The sequence below is a fragment of the Phoxinus phoxinus genome (assembly GCF_949152265.1).
Source record: "Phoxinus phoxinus genome assembly, chromosome: 13".
Lineage (NCBI taxonomy): Eukaryota > Metazoa > Chordata > Actinopteri > Cypriniformes > Leuciscidae > Phoxinus > Phoxinus phoxinus.
This window is the reverse complement of record NC_136888.1, coordinates 32,811,798-32,830,798: the sequence shown is the minus strand read 5'-3', so window position 1 is coordinate 32,830,798 and position 19,001 is coordinate 32,811,798. Positions and strand designations below refer to the sequence as shown.

Genomic DNA, 19,001 nt, shown 5'->3' with positions numbered 1-19,001 from the left:
ATTCAATTTGACCATCAGTTTTCACTCCATGTAAAAAAAAAGCATCAACACACTGTAAATTAAAGATTTACTGTATGGTGCACTTTAGTTAGATTAATGGACTTTTCACTAGTGTGCCTAAATCTTGCACTGCACTGACTGACAGCTTCTGTATGCGTGATTATAAGGTGCTCGCTTTCGGTGTAATTCATTCCCAAGAAAATGTATTGTTTTTCATGAGACTGTGAGTAGGCTACTTCATGTACTTCGCTTTGGACGTAGAGATTTTATAAAGCCATTTACCGGTATTCTAAATTATGACAGGAAATGACTAATATAAGCCAATAAATGCTCCTCTGCACCCATGTACTGGTTATAATTAATTAATGTATTTTTTATTTTTAAATAAAAGTGTGTGTGTGTGTGTGTGTGTGTGTGTGTGTGTGTGTGTGTGTGTGTGTGTGTGTGTGTGTGTGTGTGTGTGTGTGTGTGTGTGTCCAATTACAGACATTGTTTCTTATTTCAACATACCCATTAGCTTTCGTCTTTATTACAATCAATAAAACTGCTTTATTGGCAAATTAGGTAAGTGTGATAACAGCATTAAAATAAAAACACAACATTACAAATTCAACTGTTGATGGTTTTGTGACGATGGACAGCGAGTAGGCTACGGAAGGACAGCTAACAGTTCACCAGAAATGCACAAGCCGGCTTATTGAAAACCAGTAGGCTAACCGTGCAGATTGTTAATTGACAACATGTTAGATGTGCATTAAAAGCGTTTGCTTATTAAGTTAACGAAGTTAGATCTCAGTTAAAGTGGTGTTTATTATTAGGCTAGACTTTGAGGCAAATTGCTAACTGAACTGTCTGAAATACCCAGCATCTGCGGTTTATTTTTTCTTAGTGTGAGTGTGCATGCAAACTTTTAAAGCATAAAATGTTTATAGTTTTGTTAACTAAATGTTTATTACCAGCATTTGCTTAATCGTTAACCAATGGGAGGATCCATACACACTCTTTGTTTACATTAGTTCAAAGTTACTGCTAGTTTTAATGTAAGTTGTAAATGTACTGTATGTTATGTTAGGAAACCGTGACAGTGTTGCCAGATTGGACGGTTTTGAATTTGTTAGTGCGGGTGAAAATTGGTTTGGGCAGGTAGACAAAATTTGGGCTGCTTTGGGGTCAGTTTGGAGGTTTTCAGACATCTACATTGTATTGTCTTAATTGGTTAATAAACAAAACTCAAATGTGCTTGTACTCAATAAAATTTGTCATCATGAAGTTACTAAACACTGGCATTTTGGGGGATTAACTGTGAGGTAATATGTAAAGATGACATGTTTTAGATAAAGAATAATTTGAGAAATTTGACTTGTTTTGTACTTTGTCATCCTTATTTGTCACATTTCAAGTCATTGAAATTTGGAGAAAGAATCTCAAATCATGACATCTTCTTATATTATCTCACACAGTTCTGTTACAGTATGTGGACATATTCAGAAATGAAGAAAACTGCTTCACAAGCGCAGGTGTTTTATGCCCAATATGGTTTTCTTCTCTCACTGGTCATGTGACACTGTCGAAAGTGAAACTATTTCAACAGAGTCCATTTTGTGAAAGGAAGAACATGAACATCCGGAGAGAAAAAACTGTGAATAATGAGAAACGATCAGTTTAATGCTGTTATTTAGAGACAGTTTGGATGTATGAACTGGTTTGTGTGTGATGTTCTTCATTGTTGAGACAGAGGTAGGTTTTAACAAACACATTTCTGGATTCATTCTCATGTGTTTTTTAATAATGGCATGTGTAAATATCTGTTATAATCTATTGTAATATTAGTTTTGATGCTTAGTTTTTCTTTCTCTTGATAGCCTTCCAAACTCTATTAGGAAGCATCTCTTTGTTTTGAGAGTAATAAATGCATTAATACGTGCAGGTTTCCTCCATTTTGCAGTTTCTTAAACCATTGAACGGGTTTGTTGTCTTTCCACTGAGTAAAGGATACACTCTAGTGCGTATTAGTGTACCTATCCAATAATTCACAGGCATACTGGAATTGATAAAGCATACCCAAGACATTTATATGTTTATTAAATGTTTCATTCTGTATGTCTAAAGATGTCATTTTTTGTACGTTGTGTGTTTTAATAGCTCTGTCTGTAAAATGAGTCTCTACAAGCAGCGGAAAGAGGGTGTTTCTGTTCAGACACGTAAAGCAGCATCTCCAGAACCCAGCTGTGTGTCTATGAAGAGTGACGCATCCATGGACCCTCCCCCTAAACTCAGTGATGAAGCAGTGACCTCTGACCCTGAGTGAGTATAATGTCATTTTAGACATTAAGATCCAGTGCTGTAAAAAAAAAAAAAAACATAGGTTACACACGTTAAGTCAGTTTTTAAATATTTTTTTTATATATAGAAATCAAATTTGGTCTTGCGTTTTCAATCATGTTTATTTTATGTTTCTGACATTTAAATACAGATAACTTGCAAAAAACATTCATTGTTAATATAAAATATACACCGATGTCTATGGAAGCAGCAATAATTCTTTCAAATATAATTTGATGATGTGTTTTATTGATATCCGATACGTAGGTATAAAATTAATAGTACCCCAAAGTTGTCGAATATCTTAGTTTTGAGGCGAAACGTCACACAGCCATAGGTGATTCGTGCAGAACAATCATTTGCATTGCGGTGTCAGTGCATATATGTTTTAAATGCATTTGTTTCTATAAGCTACAAAATAAGTGGAAGACTGATTTGATGCAGGACTTATAGTCCTAATATTTTGGAATAGCGACAGTAAATGCGTTAATAATGTATGTTCTCGCTTCGATAACTCAAAGGTATAATCGGATATGATGACACTGCAGTAATTATTACAGTGAAAGCTAAAATTATAATAGTTATTTTTATTTGGGGGTTAGTTTTCCCACATAAAACACAAACAGTTCTGCTGTCAGACAGTTGGTCAGAATGAACGTTAAAAATAATTGTTTTTCCGCATATATATTTGTTTTTTTTTATGCAAAAACTTTATTAACATTATAAGTGAACCTCAAGGAACATATTAAAATAATACAAACAATTAAAAAATTCCATCATGACCCCTTTAAATCATGGATGACAATGACCAGGAACACTAATGCAAATGGGACACTTTGAACCATGTTATGAAGTAATTCTGCTGGATAAGTTTCGTTGCCCCTTGTGGAGTTGGATTTCTGTTCAACACTCTGTCCAAGCTTTATAATGTTCTGTGTGTCCGACTGCTGATCTAAACTCAACCACTATGGAGAAGTTGAACACAAATGCAAGCTGGTAAAAGACTCAATGATTAAAACCCAACATGCTCATCATGAGTTATAACTTTTAATTTGCATTAATCAACAGTGAACACGCCTTAACACAACAGTGGTCTTAAATTAAGTATATTTATGTTCTGTGTGTTTTAATAGCACTGCCTGTAAAATGACTCTCTATGAGCAGAGAAAGGATGGGGTTTTTGTTCAGACACGTAAAGCAGTATCTCCAGAACCCAGCTGTGTGTCTTTGAAAAGTGATGCATCCATGGACCCTCCCCCTAAACTGAGTGATGGAGCAGTGACCTCTGACCCTGAGTGAGTATCAGTGTGAGCAGTGTGTAGTTGAGTCTGTACTTTATTCAATTGCATCATTTGTTTTTAAGGCAAGAATCAGCCGTGGAGCCCAATCATGTTCCTGGAGATCTACCTTCCTGATCCTTCAACTGAAGCAGCTAATTGAGATCTTCAGGAGCACTTGTTAATTACGGACAGGTGCAGGGCTCTCAAGTCTCACGCATTGGGCGTGAGACGCGCATTTCAACCCGTTCACACACTCACACTCCTAAATTTCTCACGCTGAGGAGTAAGGGTTAACTTGTCTGGCTATACAATTAATAGACGAGGCGCAGGCAAACGGAGGGAAGTTGTCTGCCGAGTTCATAGCATCAGTTTCGAGTTATACAGAGTTAAATGCCAGCTACCAGCCAATCAGAAATTAGAATGTGTTGTTTTCGGGTAAATTACGTGTTCCCGCTGCAAGCACTTTCGTTACTAGGCAACACACGCACACACAGTCACAGAGTGGAAGTTGGAAGAGCAAGATCTGATGAGGTTTGCGGTAGGAACCTCTACATGTTATTTTTTTCCTGGACGAAATCTCTTGCCTGTGATCAAAGACAGTGAGAGCTGATGTTGATGAGTAAAGCCAAATTCGTGCTAAATTATTTTTGATGCAGTAAAAAAACTCTCCAACTGCTTTTAAAGGGGTCATCGGATGCAAAATTCACTTTTATATGGTGTTTGCATATAAATGTGTCTTTACAGTGTGTGGACACAACCACCATACAATGAAAAAATCCATTCACTTTTTTTTTCTCCTCAAAAAGCCAAAAAGTTGTTGCTCATTATAATTTAAAGAGACATGTACCGAAACGGGTCGCTGTGAACAGAGCTGTTTTTGAGGAGGTAAAAAGGGTGTTGGTTTACACAACCATCGAGGAATTTTAACCAAAGTACGTTACAAACTTTACATGAGGAGCCCAAAGAATCATACCAACTTGTGGAAAATGGGCATCCGATGACCCCTTTAAAGGTGACTGGTTTGAGCAGATTTGGAAGGCTGTCTACGATTGCCAAAATGGTTTTAATCTCCATTTGTGCTGGACAATTTTGAACAATAGGCTAAATTGCTAACAAAAATTTAAGCGAAGGGGATGCTGCTGCAAATATTTGGGTGGCTCCTCCCCTAACAGATCTCACTCCAAACTTTTGATAAAACTTGAGAGCCCTGCAGGTGTGTTAGATCAGGGTTGGATCTGAACCCTGCAGGTAGGTTGATCTCCAGGAGCAGGATTGGGCACCCCTGTAGTAGGTCATAAGCTAACATAAAGTACACATAAAGTACCGTGTACCATTTTATTTATTAATTTTATAGTATTATTTCATATTTTTATGCTGCAGAGTGAAGAGAGATGATGTGATCAGATCAGTGACGCCCAGTCTGACCTGCACTGTCTCTTACTGGCAGACCCTCATCAAGAAGAGAGTCAAAGACCAACACAAAACCAGCATGAAGAACAAGTATGAGAGCTTATTTGAGGGAATCAAACTGCAGGAGAATCAAACCCTCCTGAACAAGATCTACACACAGCTCTACATCATAGAGGGAGAGAGTGAAGGGGTGAATGAAGAACATGAGGTTTTACAGATGGAGAAAACAGCCAGAACTCAAGACAGACCAATCTACTGCAATGACATCTTTAAACCCTTCCATCAAGCAGGATGTGAGGAGAAAGACACGATCAAGACTGTTCTGACTAAAGGCATTGCTGGAATTGGAAAAACCGTCTCTGTGCAGAAGTTCATTCTGGACTGGAGCGAGGGAACAGCCAATCAGGATGTAGATTTCATATTTGTGCTTCCATTTCGAGAGCTGAACTTGATTAAAGATCACCAGTACAGTCTTCACAGACTACTGCTGGACTTTCATCCTGAACTTCAAGATCTGGACTCAAAGATTTATGAGGAGTGTAAAGTTGTGTTCATCTTTGATGGTCTGGATGAAAGCAGAAATAAACAGATTTTTTCATATATAAAGAAAGTTTGTGATGTGAAAGAGTCTTCATCACTGAGTGTGTTGATGTCAAACCTCATCAGAGGAGATCTGCTTCCCTCTGCTCATATCTGGATCACTTCCAGACCAGCAGCAGCCAATCTGATCCCCTCAAAATACATCAACCGTGTGACAGAAATTCAGGGATTCAGTGATCCTCAGAAGGAGGAATATTTCAGGAAGAGAATCAGTGATGAGCTTGAAGCCAGCAGAATCATCTCACACATTAGAAGATCAAGAAGCCTCCACATCATGTGCCACATACCTGTCTTCTGCTGGATCTCAGCCACTGTGCTTCACAACCTCCTGAAACAAGATGACAGTGCAGAAATCCCTCAAACTCTGACTGAAATGTACATCCACTTCCTTCTGACTCAGATCAACATGAGGAATCAGAAGTATGATGAGAGAGATCCAGAGAATCTCATGAAGTCCAACAGAGACGTAATTGTGAAACTTGCTGAACTGGCTTTCAATCAGCTGATGAAGGGCAATGTGATGTTCTATGAGGAGGACCTGATTGAAAGCGGCATAGACGTCACTGACGCCTCAGTGTATTCTGGGATTTGCACTGAGATCTTTAAGGAGGAATCTGTGATTAATCAGAGGAAAGTCTACTGCTTCATTCATCTCAGCTTTCAGGAGTTTCTTGCTGCTTTCTTTGTGTTTTACTGCCATGTAGTCAAAAATGAGGAATCACTGAAGTTGTTTCTGAATGAAGGATATAAGAAGTACAGTCGGAATAACTCTCTGTATCTGCTACTAAAAGCAGCAGTTAAGAAATCCTTACGGAGTGAAAATGGACACCTGGATCTTTTCCTGCGGTTCCTGCTGGGCGTCTCACTGGAGTCCAATCAGAGACTCTTACAGGATCTACTGACACACACAGTGAACAGCTCAGAACAGCTCATAACACAGTTCATTAAAGACATGATCAAGGATGATGATCGTCTCTCAGCTGACAGATGCATCAATATGTTCCTCTGTCTGCTGGAAATGAAGGATCAGACTCTGTACAGAGAGATTCAGGAGTTTGCGAAATCAGAGAATCACTCAGTGAATCAACTCTCTCCTGGTCACTGCTCAACAATCGCATACATGCTTCAGGTATTAGAGTTGCTGGATGAGTTTGATCTGAAGAAATACAACACATCAGATGAGGGCAGAAGGAGACTAATACCAGCAATGCTGAACTGCAGAAAAGCTCTGTGAGTATTAATTTATGTGTTTGCAAATGTGTCTGTTTTGTTGAGACAGTAATATTACAATTCCTCCATCAAATCATGACACTGTTCTTTGAAATGACTATACACTAAAAGGAAATCAGAAGCTTTTTTTAAGAGGACAAAACTGTTTTGGTGCAAACAGAAATCCAGAAAACATGAATAGTGTCAGTGCAACAAAAGACAATGGTAAACTGTGAAGATGAATGATCGGGAACTGAATGATAAAGTATAATATGTATATGAATATGTACAAGAACAATGGCTGTCATTCTTATATCTGTTGATCTCTTATTTCATTTAAACATTTGACTGTTATGTAGAATATATATGTAATATATTAGATATATAATCAAAGTGTCTTGGTTGTGTGATTTCAGCAAACAGAACTTTACCTGTGTCAAATATGACTAACTGATCTTGAGTCAGTTTTATAATTAATTTATAGTATTAGACTAATTTAAACATATTTGAGCATTGTCAGTCAATATTCAGAGTTTACCTCCTGATAAAAAATATTTGTCATGTGATTAATATGCAGTGTTGGGGCTAGTTACTCAAAAAAGTAATATATTACATATTACTTATTACTCTCAAAAATAGTAATGCCTTACTTTACTTTATTACTCCCTGGAGAAAGTAACTAGTTATATTACTAGTTATATTACTAGTTACATTTTTTTTCTTAATTACTCTATAATTGCCTGAGATGCATCAGATGGAGGGAGAACATACAAAGGAGGAGTGTTCTTTAGGGTCTTTATTACGCCAACAACAGACTGGCACTGTCTAGCACAAATAACTACAACCAAATGTACTTGTGCAATCAAGTACAAACAAGTATTAACTTCCTAAATGTTTAACAAAAAAGCAATTGTCAATTTATAACAAGTCCAAACATATATTAACTTCCTCAATGTTTAACAAACACTGTCTAGTGCAAACAATCAATTTGATTGTCAATTTATAACAAGTACAAGAACATATTAACTTCCTCAATGTTTAACAAAAACCATCTAGTGCAAAAAATCAATTTGATTGTCGATTAACGTACAAACAAAATGTACAAAGTACAACAAAAAAAAAAGATTAACTTCCTCAAAAAAATATATCCATAAATAAAATATATCCATAAATAAAAAAGACTGGCCTTACCAGCACTGTGTAGAGGAGAGGTAAATTGTTAAAAAGCAAAACACAGTGCAGAGGACAGGTAGGTTGTTGAAATGAGTTAAAGCAAATACAGAAGACTCAAAGTAAATAAAAGGAAAAATACAGTTGGCATTTACTGTAATGTGCAAAATATGAGCTTCTGAATGTGTCAGCTTATTTGTCAAAGTAGTGGTTATACCTCATAAGGAGGAGTCTCTCAAAGCGCTTGTCTCCTAACCTGTTCCTCCTTGGAGTGAGAACAAGGCTTCCCAGGCTGAATAGCCTCTCCACTGGAGCACTGGATGCTGGTGCTGTATTGTATTTTAAAGATAAGTTCTTATTTCTGGGGAAGTTGTCTAGGACCCCCATCTCTGACCCAGACTTCAGGTACTCAATCACCTCCCTGTCTGGGCCAAAAGATCGTGAATCCTGCTCTTCCTCAAACACAAAAAAGTCATCCTCACTACTGCTGGATGCTGGACTAATCTGTGGAGGCCTGACCTCATGCTCCTCATTTTGGGGGGCAGCCAGGGGTGAAGCACGACACTCTGTTATCAGCAGAGTCTTTAGGGCCTCTCTCCTGGTCTCTTCCCTCAACCACCTCATCTTGAACTTCGGCAGAGTGACAGCAGCCAGGAGACCCTCCCTACTGTCCAAAACAGAAGCAAATCGGGTTTTGATGGCCTGTAAGAAAGAGATTTCTAAAATTAGATATTTCTCTTAAAGAGGAAAAACATACCTTCCTGTGGAAAGAGATGACATGTAAATGATGCAACAGGCATATTGACTATACCAGGTCTTCAGAAACACAGTACCAGTATACAATTCTTAAATTCTCTAAGAGCCTATTTCAGTGTGAAATTTAGAAGACTGTGATAATGGAAGCATCTGTGATAGTGGAGGGATGTGCAATTGTGCATATGACAGGCTTCTCTCATATCACACAAAGTTACAGTCAGTAAGTCTTAAATACACACTCACAGCCTACCTGCACTATGACATCAGGCAGATTTGCCATCATCTCGGAGAGGCCGGGACGCAACGCCAAGGTCTTTGACATCAGAGACTCCAGTGTCGGTAATAGATTGCCATAATAACAATCATTTTCCCCTGGAATGAATGAATATGAATCAATGAATTAATTACTTGTTTGATTCAAATGTTTAACATTCAAAAAAAGGAAAGGCAAGAAGCCACAGGTTTACATTAACCTATACTTTATCTCACCTTGTAAACGGTCCAAAGCTTTTGTAAGCGGTTTTGTGACTGTGCAATAGTCTACAAGGAATTTGTACTCTCGCTCGGAAAAGGCTCGTACACCTAACTGACTGCAGAGAGTTGTCAACTGTGGTCTGGATATCTCAGTTATTCGTGCAACTGCATTGTGGAAAGAGTTCCATCTCGTCACTGTAGGCACCATGAGCTTTTTTCCACAAAGGCTTTCCACTAGCTCTGCAGCTACTGTAGACCGGCTGGCCTTAGTCCAGAGGGCAGAGCACTTTGCAGTGGCACTTCTGTAAATTGTTTTGTTTGTCACTGTCAACCATTTTTCAATATCAACAGTTGATATCAAATTAAGTGTGTGCGAGGCACATCTTAAGTGAGGGGGGAGAGTAAAGTGTCCTGGGTCTTCTTGTTCCGTGGAGAGCACTTCTTGTACATTGGTAAATGACACTTCTTCATCCTCCCCTGATCCCTCGTCCTCTGAATCGGATGCTGCTGCTGCATACTCCCTGAATGTGACAAGTGCAAGAAGGAAAAAAAACGGTAACACTTTACAATAAGGGTGCACTAATAAGCATTAATTCATGCTTAACTAATGCACAGATAATACTGAATTAATGTATTACTAATGATTATCTAAGCTATTCATTAATGATTGCCTAATAGTAATGAATAATGTATTAATGCATATTAGTTTACCTGTATTATCTGGAAGTTGAAATATAAGGCTTTGGTTCATTGTGGTAATTAACAAATTAATTAACACTATTAGTTAATAAAATAAGGTATTATGGAATTAATACACATACACATTTAATTAATAACAATTCATATATGAACTAATATATTACCCAGACAGACTCTTCATTAGTTGCTAATGAGGCAATCATTAATGAATAGCTTAGATAATCATCAGTAATACATTAATTCAGTATTATCTGTGCATTAGTTAAGCATTAATGCTTATAAGTGCACCCTTATTGTAAAGTGTTACCAAAAAAACGACAATGTGTGGCCTATTCAATTCAAATGTAATCATATCATGTGTCTTCTTGATTAATGCAATCAAATTAAACAATTCATTAACTTATACATTTGCAAATTAGTACAAGTAAACTATTATTCAACTGACCTGAAAGCCTTGACAAAATTTGATCCATTGTCTGTGACTGTTGCTGTGACCTTCTCTGACAGTCCATAAGATGAGTGAACCTGCTCAATTTCAGTGGCCACAATGTCATATGTGTGTCGTCCTTTGATTCTTTTGCAGGCAAGGGCTGCTTTTTCACGATGGAAGTTGCTTGGATCAATCCAATGGGCAGTCATGCCTATGTAGCTTTTGTTGTGACAAGTCCAGATGTCAGCGGTCGTTGACACATACTCAGTGCTCTCAAACGTTTTCTTCAGCTCACTTTCCATCATGGCGTAACATTTATCTAGGTACATTGCGAAGGTTTTCCTGTCAGAAAACGGCTGGTCTGTCCCTGCTATCGGTATTTTGCAGATTATCTTTCTAAAAGACGGCGATTCGACGGTAGAAAGAGGTAACATTTCTTCTACAACGTACGAGGCAACAAGCTTATTTATCTCGGAGTTTGATGTTGGTAGTACTTTATGTTCAAATGAAAGTTTTTGCTGCTTGTGGGGCTGCTCGTTCATGTCACTCTGTCGCTTCGCAACGAGCTTGATGTGTCCGTGCTGTCGCTGCAGGTGCTTCTTCAAGTTGGAGGTAGAGTTACAAGCGGTGGAGAGCAGCTTTCTCCCCGGGCAGAGTGAGCACTTCACCGTCAAATTATTCTCCTTTCGCTGAACATATTCAAAATAATGACTGAATCTCCACCCGTCGAAACTAGTTGTTGACGCGTCCATTTTCCCGATCTGTCTTTGAGGGTGCCGCTCTGCTGCTGGCAGCCGGGTGTCGACCAATTGGTGATGGTAAATGATACCTCGTGCCAAACCCAGACCAATCACTGTGTGCCATTCACGCCCTCCTCCCCCTCCTCCCTTCTGTTCTCTGTGTTGTGTGCCTGTGTGATGAAGGTGCTACTGGCAAATGTAACGCAAGTAACTAGCTCGGGAAAACTGTAATAATATTACCATTTTCAGACGAGTAATGCCTTACACTACTAGTTACTGAAAAAAGTAATATTATTACAGTAACGCGTTACTTTGTAACGCGTTACACCCAACACTGTTAATATGTGACCATTTATTAAAAGTAGCCTACATTTACCTGTTGATGCCTTCACAAGCACACGTTAAAGCTTTTGCGTTGTTTAATTTGAGTCAGGAGCGAAAGGGACAATGCTGTATTTCTGTAATTCCACTAGGTGGCACTAATGTCGCAGAAACTACATACTTCATCAATCGGCTGAGGACACACATATAAATCAGGACACATATAAACGACAAATAAGAAACACCATGGCAGGCGTCAATTTAAACGTATACCAGAAGTGTTAAAAATAAGCATAACAATCATATTATAATTATAAATACAAATGATGAATAAAAGTAAAATATAATTAGAATAAATTTAAGTATAACAAAAAAAAGAATTCATTAAAAATATGTTGAAATAATGCAAATGTATGACTTTAACAAATGCATAGATTGATTTACAGCCTTGGGTAATTACAGGAGATCTTCAACAGTTTATACGTTTTCGTTAAAAATAAATTTTCTTATGGAGAAAAGCAAATACCCGTAACTCTCCGTGAGTGGCAGAATTACATATGTATTGCCAAGATTTGATCATGTAATTATTGTGGTGCATCTCAAACAAGGTAATTTATAGAGCCCTACTTTAACAATCTAAGTGCATGGTCTAAATCGCATGGCGCAAGTGCACTTAGGTCATGTCCGAATCCACTTTTGCTAGTTTAACAATGGAAAAACATGGTCGACGCGGCAGGCACATGGTCTTAAAAGGTTGTCTCTATTCTCATAATGAGTAATGGGTGTGTTCATCTCTCGTTCCCTTTAAATGCCAGTTGCGCTCGCGCCATGGCATGCAGATTCGCTATTTACATGATGGAATTTGATAGTGGAAAGACCGAACGCGTCTCCACAGCGCAAGCGGAAAAGGTTTAAGCGCGCGAACAGACCATCCACAGGACAAGCCGGTTTCCACCATATCTTTATGTACACAATAATAATCTTTTACATTGTAATCCTTTTATTTGTAATATTTGGCATGTTTGTGAGCTGCTGCGTGTCCCTGTGAGTTCAATAAGCAGAGTGTAGCGCGTTGTGGACCCGACTATAGGCGCACATTACTAACGCACTCTTTAAATAACAAAAAAATATTGCGCCATTGACTTAAGACCAGGTTTCAGTTGGTCAATGGCACAGTGTATTTCAGTTGCCTCAAAATAGCAATGCGCCAACAATGCGCCTGAACACACACCTCTTTTTCAGACCAGAAGCCAATGGGCGCACAGATGGGTGCAAATGCATTTGCTATTTAAACAACATGGCGCAGGACGTGAAAATGATAACTGCGTCAGACTGAAACTAGCAAAATAACTTGCGTCGCGCTTGGCGTTGCATTGCACCAGGTGTATGATAGGGCCCATAGAGTTAATGGGGAAGAGAAAAATACAAAATAGTCACCAATATAAAATAAACAGAAAAATAAAAGCAGACCATTCTAACCTCAGCTCCTCGATGGCCTTGGAAAGGACTCGGATAAGCTCGAAGTCCCTGGCCCATCGCACCAATAGAGGGGTGCTGGTCTTCGTGGGTGAAGAGCACCAAGTAATCCTCACGCTGTGGGGAGAGTGAGGCACATGGGAAATGAGTTGAAGTGACTGTGTCCTGTTTGCTCAGCCTAGCGACTCCGCTCCTTCCCTCGAAGATTGTGAGAGGAGGCGGAAGAGAAGAAGAGAGTGAGAGGAGTGGGATTCAATCAGGCTTTAGTCTTTTCAGTCAGAGAAAGGGATTTACTCTATAGTGTCAGCTATTGAGCAATGTTGAGAGACCGTTGTCGAAAGGGAACAATATTTTAATCTGCCATATCCTCTTTATTGAAACATATTTCATCTTCTATTATAGACTTGCTGACTGTAATCTCACTGGTCAGTTCTGTGAAAGTTTGTCTTCATTTCTACAATCATCAAACTCCTCACTGAGAGAGCTGGACCTGAGTAACAATGACCTGCGGGATTCAGGGGTGAAGCTGCTCTGTGATGGACTGAGGAGTTCTCACTGTCAACTCAACATACTGGGGTAAGAAAAACATATAATATGGTTCACGTGGTTATGAAATTAAAGATGCCTTCTGCTCCCGGTCCTAGGGACGTCAAATTGAGTAGGGACGCTAGGGACACATGTTCCTACCAATACCCAGCAACTACTGAATCGTCCCTAGCCATAATTTCGCAATTAAAGTAAAATGTGAATATTGTGCAGTGTAGTCAGCTTAATTGATCATAACAGGAGTTTTTGCGAGACTGACTAATGTCATTGACTGCTTCAGTGATGACGGCGTTCTTTACTCGCTTTCTATACATAATTTATTCCCAATTTGAATAACAGCAGTTTTTTTCATGCTACTACTCTTGTGATCCAAAACTGTCATGAGTATAACATGCTTGCTCTGACCCACCTCTGTCCTATTAAAGGCAGCTCAGACACTAAAACTGATCAAACATATTTGTGTGTGTGCGTGTGTGTGTGCGTGCGTGCGTGTCTGTGTGTGTGTGTGTGTGTGTGTGTGTGTGTGTGTGTTGTGTTTGTAGATTATCTGGCTGTATGGTGACAGAGAAAGGCTGTTGTTTTCTGGCTTCAGCTCTGAGTTCAAACCCCTCACACCTGAGAGAGCTGGATCTGAGCTACAATCACCCAGGACAATCATTAGTCAAGCTGGTCTCTGATCCAAACTACAGACTGGAAAAACTCAAGTATGTTTAACATTAACAATCATCCTGTCATGTGTGTTTGGACATGTGTGCGTTATAAAGTCATTGAAAACTCTGTACATAGATCCCTGCATACAGCACATACACATACTGCAGAGTAAAATTAGGACGTGTCTTGAACTCTGTGACTGAAGATGATTTTGATTCAGATCAACAGCTGCTTGTGACTCTGACTCATAACAGCAGCATCTGAGAAACACACTCTTGTCTCTCATCCCAAAACATAAATTCAAAGCTTGTTGCTGCTCTAGAAAGTAAGTTCTCATTGCTGTCAGAGACATGGAGCAAAAACAGATCCAATATACAGACACAGAGATCCCAGTCTAAATTAGAATAAATTATGTTTGACCTCAAGATACTGAATATAGCAGATCAGCCGAACAGCAAGAGATTTCTGCAGTTAGTAGATGAATATTGGTTATTGATTAAAACACTTGCACAAATGAAAGTGTAAAGAAACAAATTATCAGTGAATGTAAAGGTGAGTCTGTAGCTCAAGGCTTGAGGATCCTATCTAATGATAAAAGCTGTGAATCAGGAACTACATCAAATGCTGGACGACAAACAGAGGATCTCAAATGATCCTCATCAGAAGAGACATCGACTTGAGTTTGGAGATATAGTTCACTTTATTCCAGGTCTTCTTATGATACACAATAACTTTGTGTGACAAACAGACCAAAATGTATGTCATTTTTACATGTTCATTATGAGCTCAGTTCAGACTAACATGAGCATTGAACTGAGAGAATACTTTTCAATGTAATACCCACTTTTATTTTTTATATAAAATAATGAATATGTTAATTGACTGTGACATCTTGTTTTTATAGTCTGGATCATGGTGGAAAGTTAAGGACTACAAAAGGACTAAAGAAATGTAGGTCACACACACTCAAGTCTTAATCGTTGGTTTTGTTGCGTTATAAATGTTTTAATCTCTCTTCTTGTGTTCAGATGCATGTGATCTCACCCTGGATTTAAACACGGCAAACACTCGTCTCGCTCTGTCTGAGAGGAACAGTAAAATGACATATGTGGAAGAGGATCAGCCGTTTCCTGATCATCCGGAGAGATTTGATGAATTGCCTCAGGTTCTGTGTAGAGAGAGTCTGACTGGACGCTGTTATTGGGAGACTGAATTTAATAGTAGGACGGCTGATATATCAGTGACATATAAAGGAATCAGCAGGAGAGGGAAAGGTAATGACTGTTGGTTTGGATACAATGAAAAGTCCTGGAGTCTGAACTGTTTTGAAAACAGTTTCACTGTCAGACACAATACTAAGAGTACAGACATATCAGTCCCTTCACATCCCTTTAACAGAGTAGGAGTGTATGTTGACGTGTCTGCCGGCACTCTGTCCTTCTACAGCGTCTCTGACACACACACACTCACACACTTACACACACTCAACAGCACATTCACTGAACCCCTCTATGCTGGATTTGGGGTTTATATTGGTGGTTCTGTGTCTCTGTGTGAGATTAAACAGCTTCCTGTGAGAAACAACTGAGACACAGTTGAGTGAAAGAAACACACTCACATTATCTCTCTCTTTAACTCACACAGCTGTAAACTCTTTCTCTCTTCAAATCTTAATTTCAGTGTGTATAGAGACTCACACACATCGGACTTCGGTCTAAACGAGACACACCACGGACTAAGATTTAGTTTCTTGCTCACAGGAAACAGTTCTTAGCAAGTGCTTGCTCTGTTACTATGGTAACTGAGGGTCAGAGTTCATCTTCTATGCACACTTCATTATGAGTTGAAGATATGGATCAAAATCGTGTCACATTTAGTCTTTGTATCTTTTCAATAATCAGCTCGTGTCTTGAGCTCAACATTTTATAAGCTGATATTTTATCGTCAAATTATGTTTTTTTTATCCTGTTTCTTCCTAATAATTTGTCATTTAATAGAAACGTATCATTATAGGCCTATAATTAACTATCATACATTTTCTATCAATAAAATTATATTTTACAAAAAAAAAAATCATGCGTTTATCATTCAGTATGTGTCAAAGCTGTTAGATAAGTAATGTGTCCGATATTTTATTATATAAATATATATATATTATAAAAACGAATGAGAGGTAAAGTTTGCAGCACTTTAAGAATTGTTGATTTGATGGTTTGGTGTTTCAAGGTCAATTGTGTGTGAAATCTGTGAATCCAGATCCAGTGTAATATGTTCATCTCACCAGCAGAGATCTCTGTCTCCCGCTTATTAAAATGGACTCTAATTTGTGTCAATTCAATATTCAATAACACTGATAGTGAACTTATGTTCATCACAATCACTGTTAGTGAACTAATGTTACAGTCCTGAGATCCAATATCTGTGTTAATCTTTTCCGTTTATAAATGTATAAATACAGAGAACTATTATTTTCTGAAAAGTATGTGGTTTCAAAGAGATTTATGTATATATTTTTCAAATAGCTTAGAGACCTGATCTAAATAGGCTATTATCGAATTTGTGTACATTGTGATGTGTGAAAAACCTCTCTTGTTCTGCATTAGTTTTGGTGTAGGCTACTTTTTGAAGAAGCCTCATGAGTTGTAAACATGCATGACTGCATACAAAAGGTAAATGTATAGGTTATATTGTGCTTTTGTCTAATTATTTATAAGGCTCCTATATATATATATATATATATATATATATATATATATATATATATATATATATATATATGTCATGAAACTGCACGTGGAACAGACAGTGGTGATCCAAATGCAGGCTTTATTGAGGAAGATCCAGAAACAGGTACAAGGAAACCGGCAGGGGTCAAAACCAGGTAAGCAGTCCAAACAAACGTCAAATCCATGCAGGGATAAGGCAAACGGGAAACCGGGAACAGGCAGATAAACAGGGAACCGAAACACTGGAATACTAGGAAACTGGGAAAACGCTAGGTAATGCAGTCAGACACATACAATACTGAGCAAAGAGACAAAGGAAAACCAAGGCTTAAATCATAGAAGCTAACAAGCATAATCAAAACCAGGTGAAATACATAAAGCATAATCAGTCCAAATCAAACCATAAGAAGTAATGAAAAATAGAGAAGGAGTGCCCAGTGGCTCAAGCGAGCACTCCAGCGCTGATTTGTCACAATATATATATATATATATATATATATATATATATATATATATATATATATATATATATATATATACAACACCTTATACGTAAGTACCTTTTACTATACGTTATATATGGTACACCAGTCATGATGAACAAATGTATGAATAAATAATAAATAAAGTTATGGTTTATAATTGAAGGGTGATTTTAGCCTACTGAATGATTCATGTGGTTACAACATATTTGTAAAAATAAAAATAAATAACATTAGGCTATTAATTCAATATTTTAATTATAAAAAAACATTATATTTTTTACAATAAGTTCTGGTGCATAATTAAATGGTAAATTATAATATATTAATATTAGCCTATATAGTGCAGTACAACAGTGTGTTTATTTTCCAGGCGACCTTTCTTTAGTTGCATCGTTCCGCCAGTATGCAACAAGTGACTGCATCTCATGATGAGTCAGTCAAGTTGAACCCATCGATCGATTTAACTGATTCGAATTGATTCATTCACGTAAACACCACAACTGCTCGGAGACAGGCAAATGGCTCTGTTGTGGACATATTTTCATTAATGGGACACAAATAGACAAAGTAACAGACAGCGTGTCTAAAATGTGAGTACGTTAATCGTAATATCAAGTTTGCTTGACTTGTTTATCCCGAGATTTTCCCGCAGCCTGCCGGATCCAGGCCGTATCCAGATCTGACGAAGGACCTTCGCCTGGACCTGATGACAACACACATAACTATAGAATTAATTCTTGATGAGCACGTGAGCGCCATCAGTGTTTCTTACAGGTTCCCGTTTAAAGTCTGTGTAGAGAGAACGGTGTCGTCTTAGCGGCCCCTAATTTAATAACAAATTATCCTTTCGATGGAAGTGAATCAATCAAAACTAACTTTAGCTGGAAAATAACATTATTCAAGAACCACTATAAAGCCAAAACAATCCGTTACCTTAAATTATACATTAAATCTCTGTAAAGCAGCTTTGAAACAATCTACTTTATGACTTGACTGTTATTTAAAACATACAGTCATATTGTGTCATAACCTGTCATATTTCATACATTACTGCAGAGCTTGTTGACATTTTCTGAAAACGACAGATGTGACAAGTGACTGCATCTCATGATGAGTTGTCGAAGTTGAACCCATCGATCGATTTAACTGATTCGAATTGATTCATTCGCATAAACACCACAACTGCGTGTTGCTCGGAGACAGGCAAATGGCTTTGTTATGGACCAGAGCCATAGAGAGAAATTTCTCTCTATGGCTCTGTTGTGGACATATTTTCATTAATGGGACACAAATAGACAAAGTAACAGACATCGTGTTTAAAATGTGAGTACGTTAATAGTAATATCTTGTTTAATTGACTGTTGTTTAAAACTGTTCGTCAACCATCATATTGTGTCATAATATCTCATACATTACTGCAGAGCTTGTTGACATTTTCTGAAAACGACAGATAGTTTCAACTTCAAGATATCTTGTCATCTTAGCAGAGGTAAAGTCAGAGCATGACTAACGCTTTTGTGTTTGTGTTTAGACTAATGTTAGATTTGGGCATATTCAGAATATGAAGAAAACTACTTCACCTGAGAAGGTCTTTCACACCCTGTAAACACAAAAAGGTAAAAAAAATGTAGACCAGTTGAACCAGTTTGTTTTAAGTTGACAATAGAATTAATTTTGTGTGACGAACCTAAACATCAGGAGAGAAA

At 37.9% G+C, this 19,001-nt stretch overlaps 1 protein-coding gene across 2 annotated transcripts; it reads left to right on the top strand.

Moving 5' to 3' along the window:
• Positions 1–1,581: 1,581 nt before the first annotated feature.
• LOC307008980 (NLR family CARD domain-containing protein 3-like) lies at positions 1,582–16,146 on the top strand (the record flags this gene model as incomplete). 2 transcript variants are annotated; one of them, XM_079632340.1, is made up of 8 exons in its annotated part: positions 1,582–1,737; positions 2,143–2,304; positions 3,456–3,617; positions 4,983–6,842; positions 13,290–13,463; positions 13,976–14,137; positions 14,989–15,035; positions 15,113–16,146. In XM_079632340.1, the coding sequence occupies exons 2-8, from the start codon at positions 2,156–2,158 to the stop codon at positions 15,670–15,672; spliced, it is 3,114 nt and encodes a 1,037-aa protein (XP_079488466.1). In that variant the 5' UTR covers positions 1,582–1,737; positions 2,143–2,155. The 2 variants fall into 2 exon arrangements, with proteins under 2 accessions (XP_079488466.1, XP_079488467.1); XM_079632341.1 differs by lacking the exons at positions 13,290–13,463; positions 13,976–14,137; positions 14,989–15,035; positions 15,113–16,146 and having other exon boundaries at positions 4,983–6,846.
• Between the last annotated feature and the right edge of the window lie 2,855 nt (positions 16,147–19,001).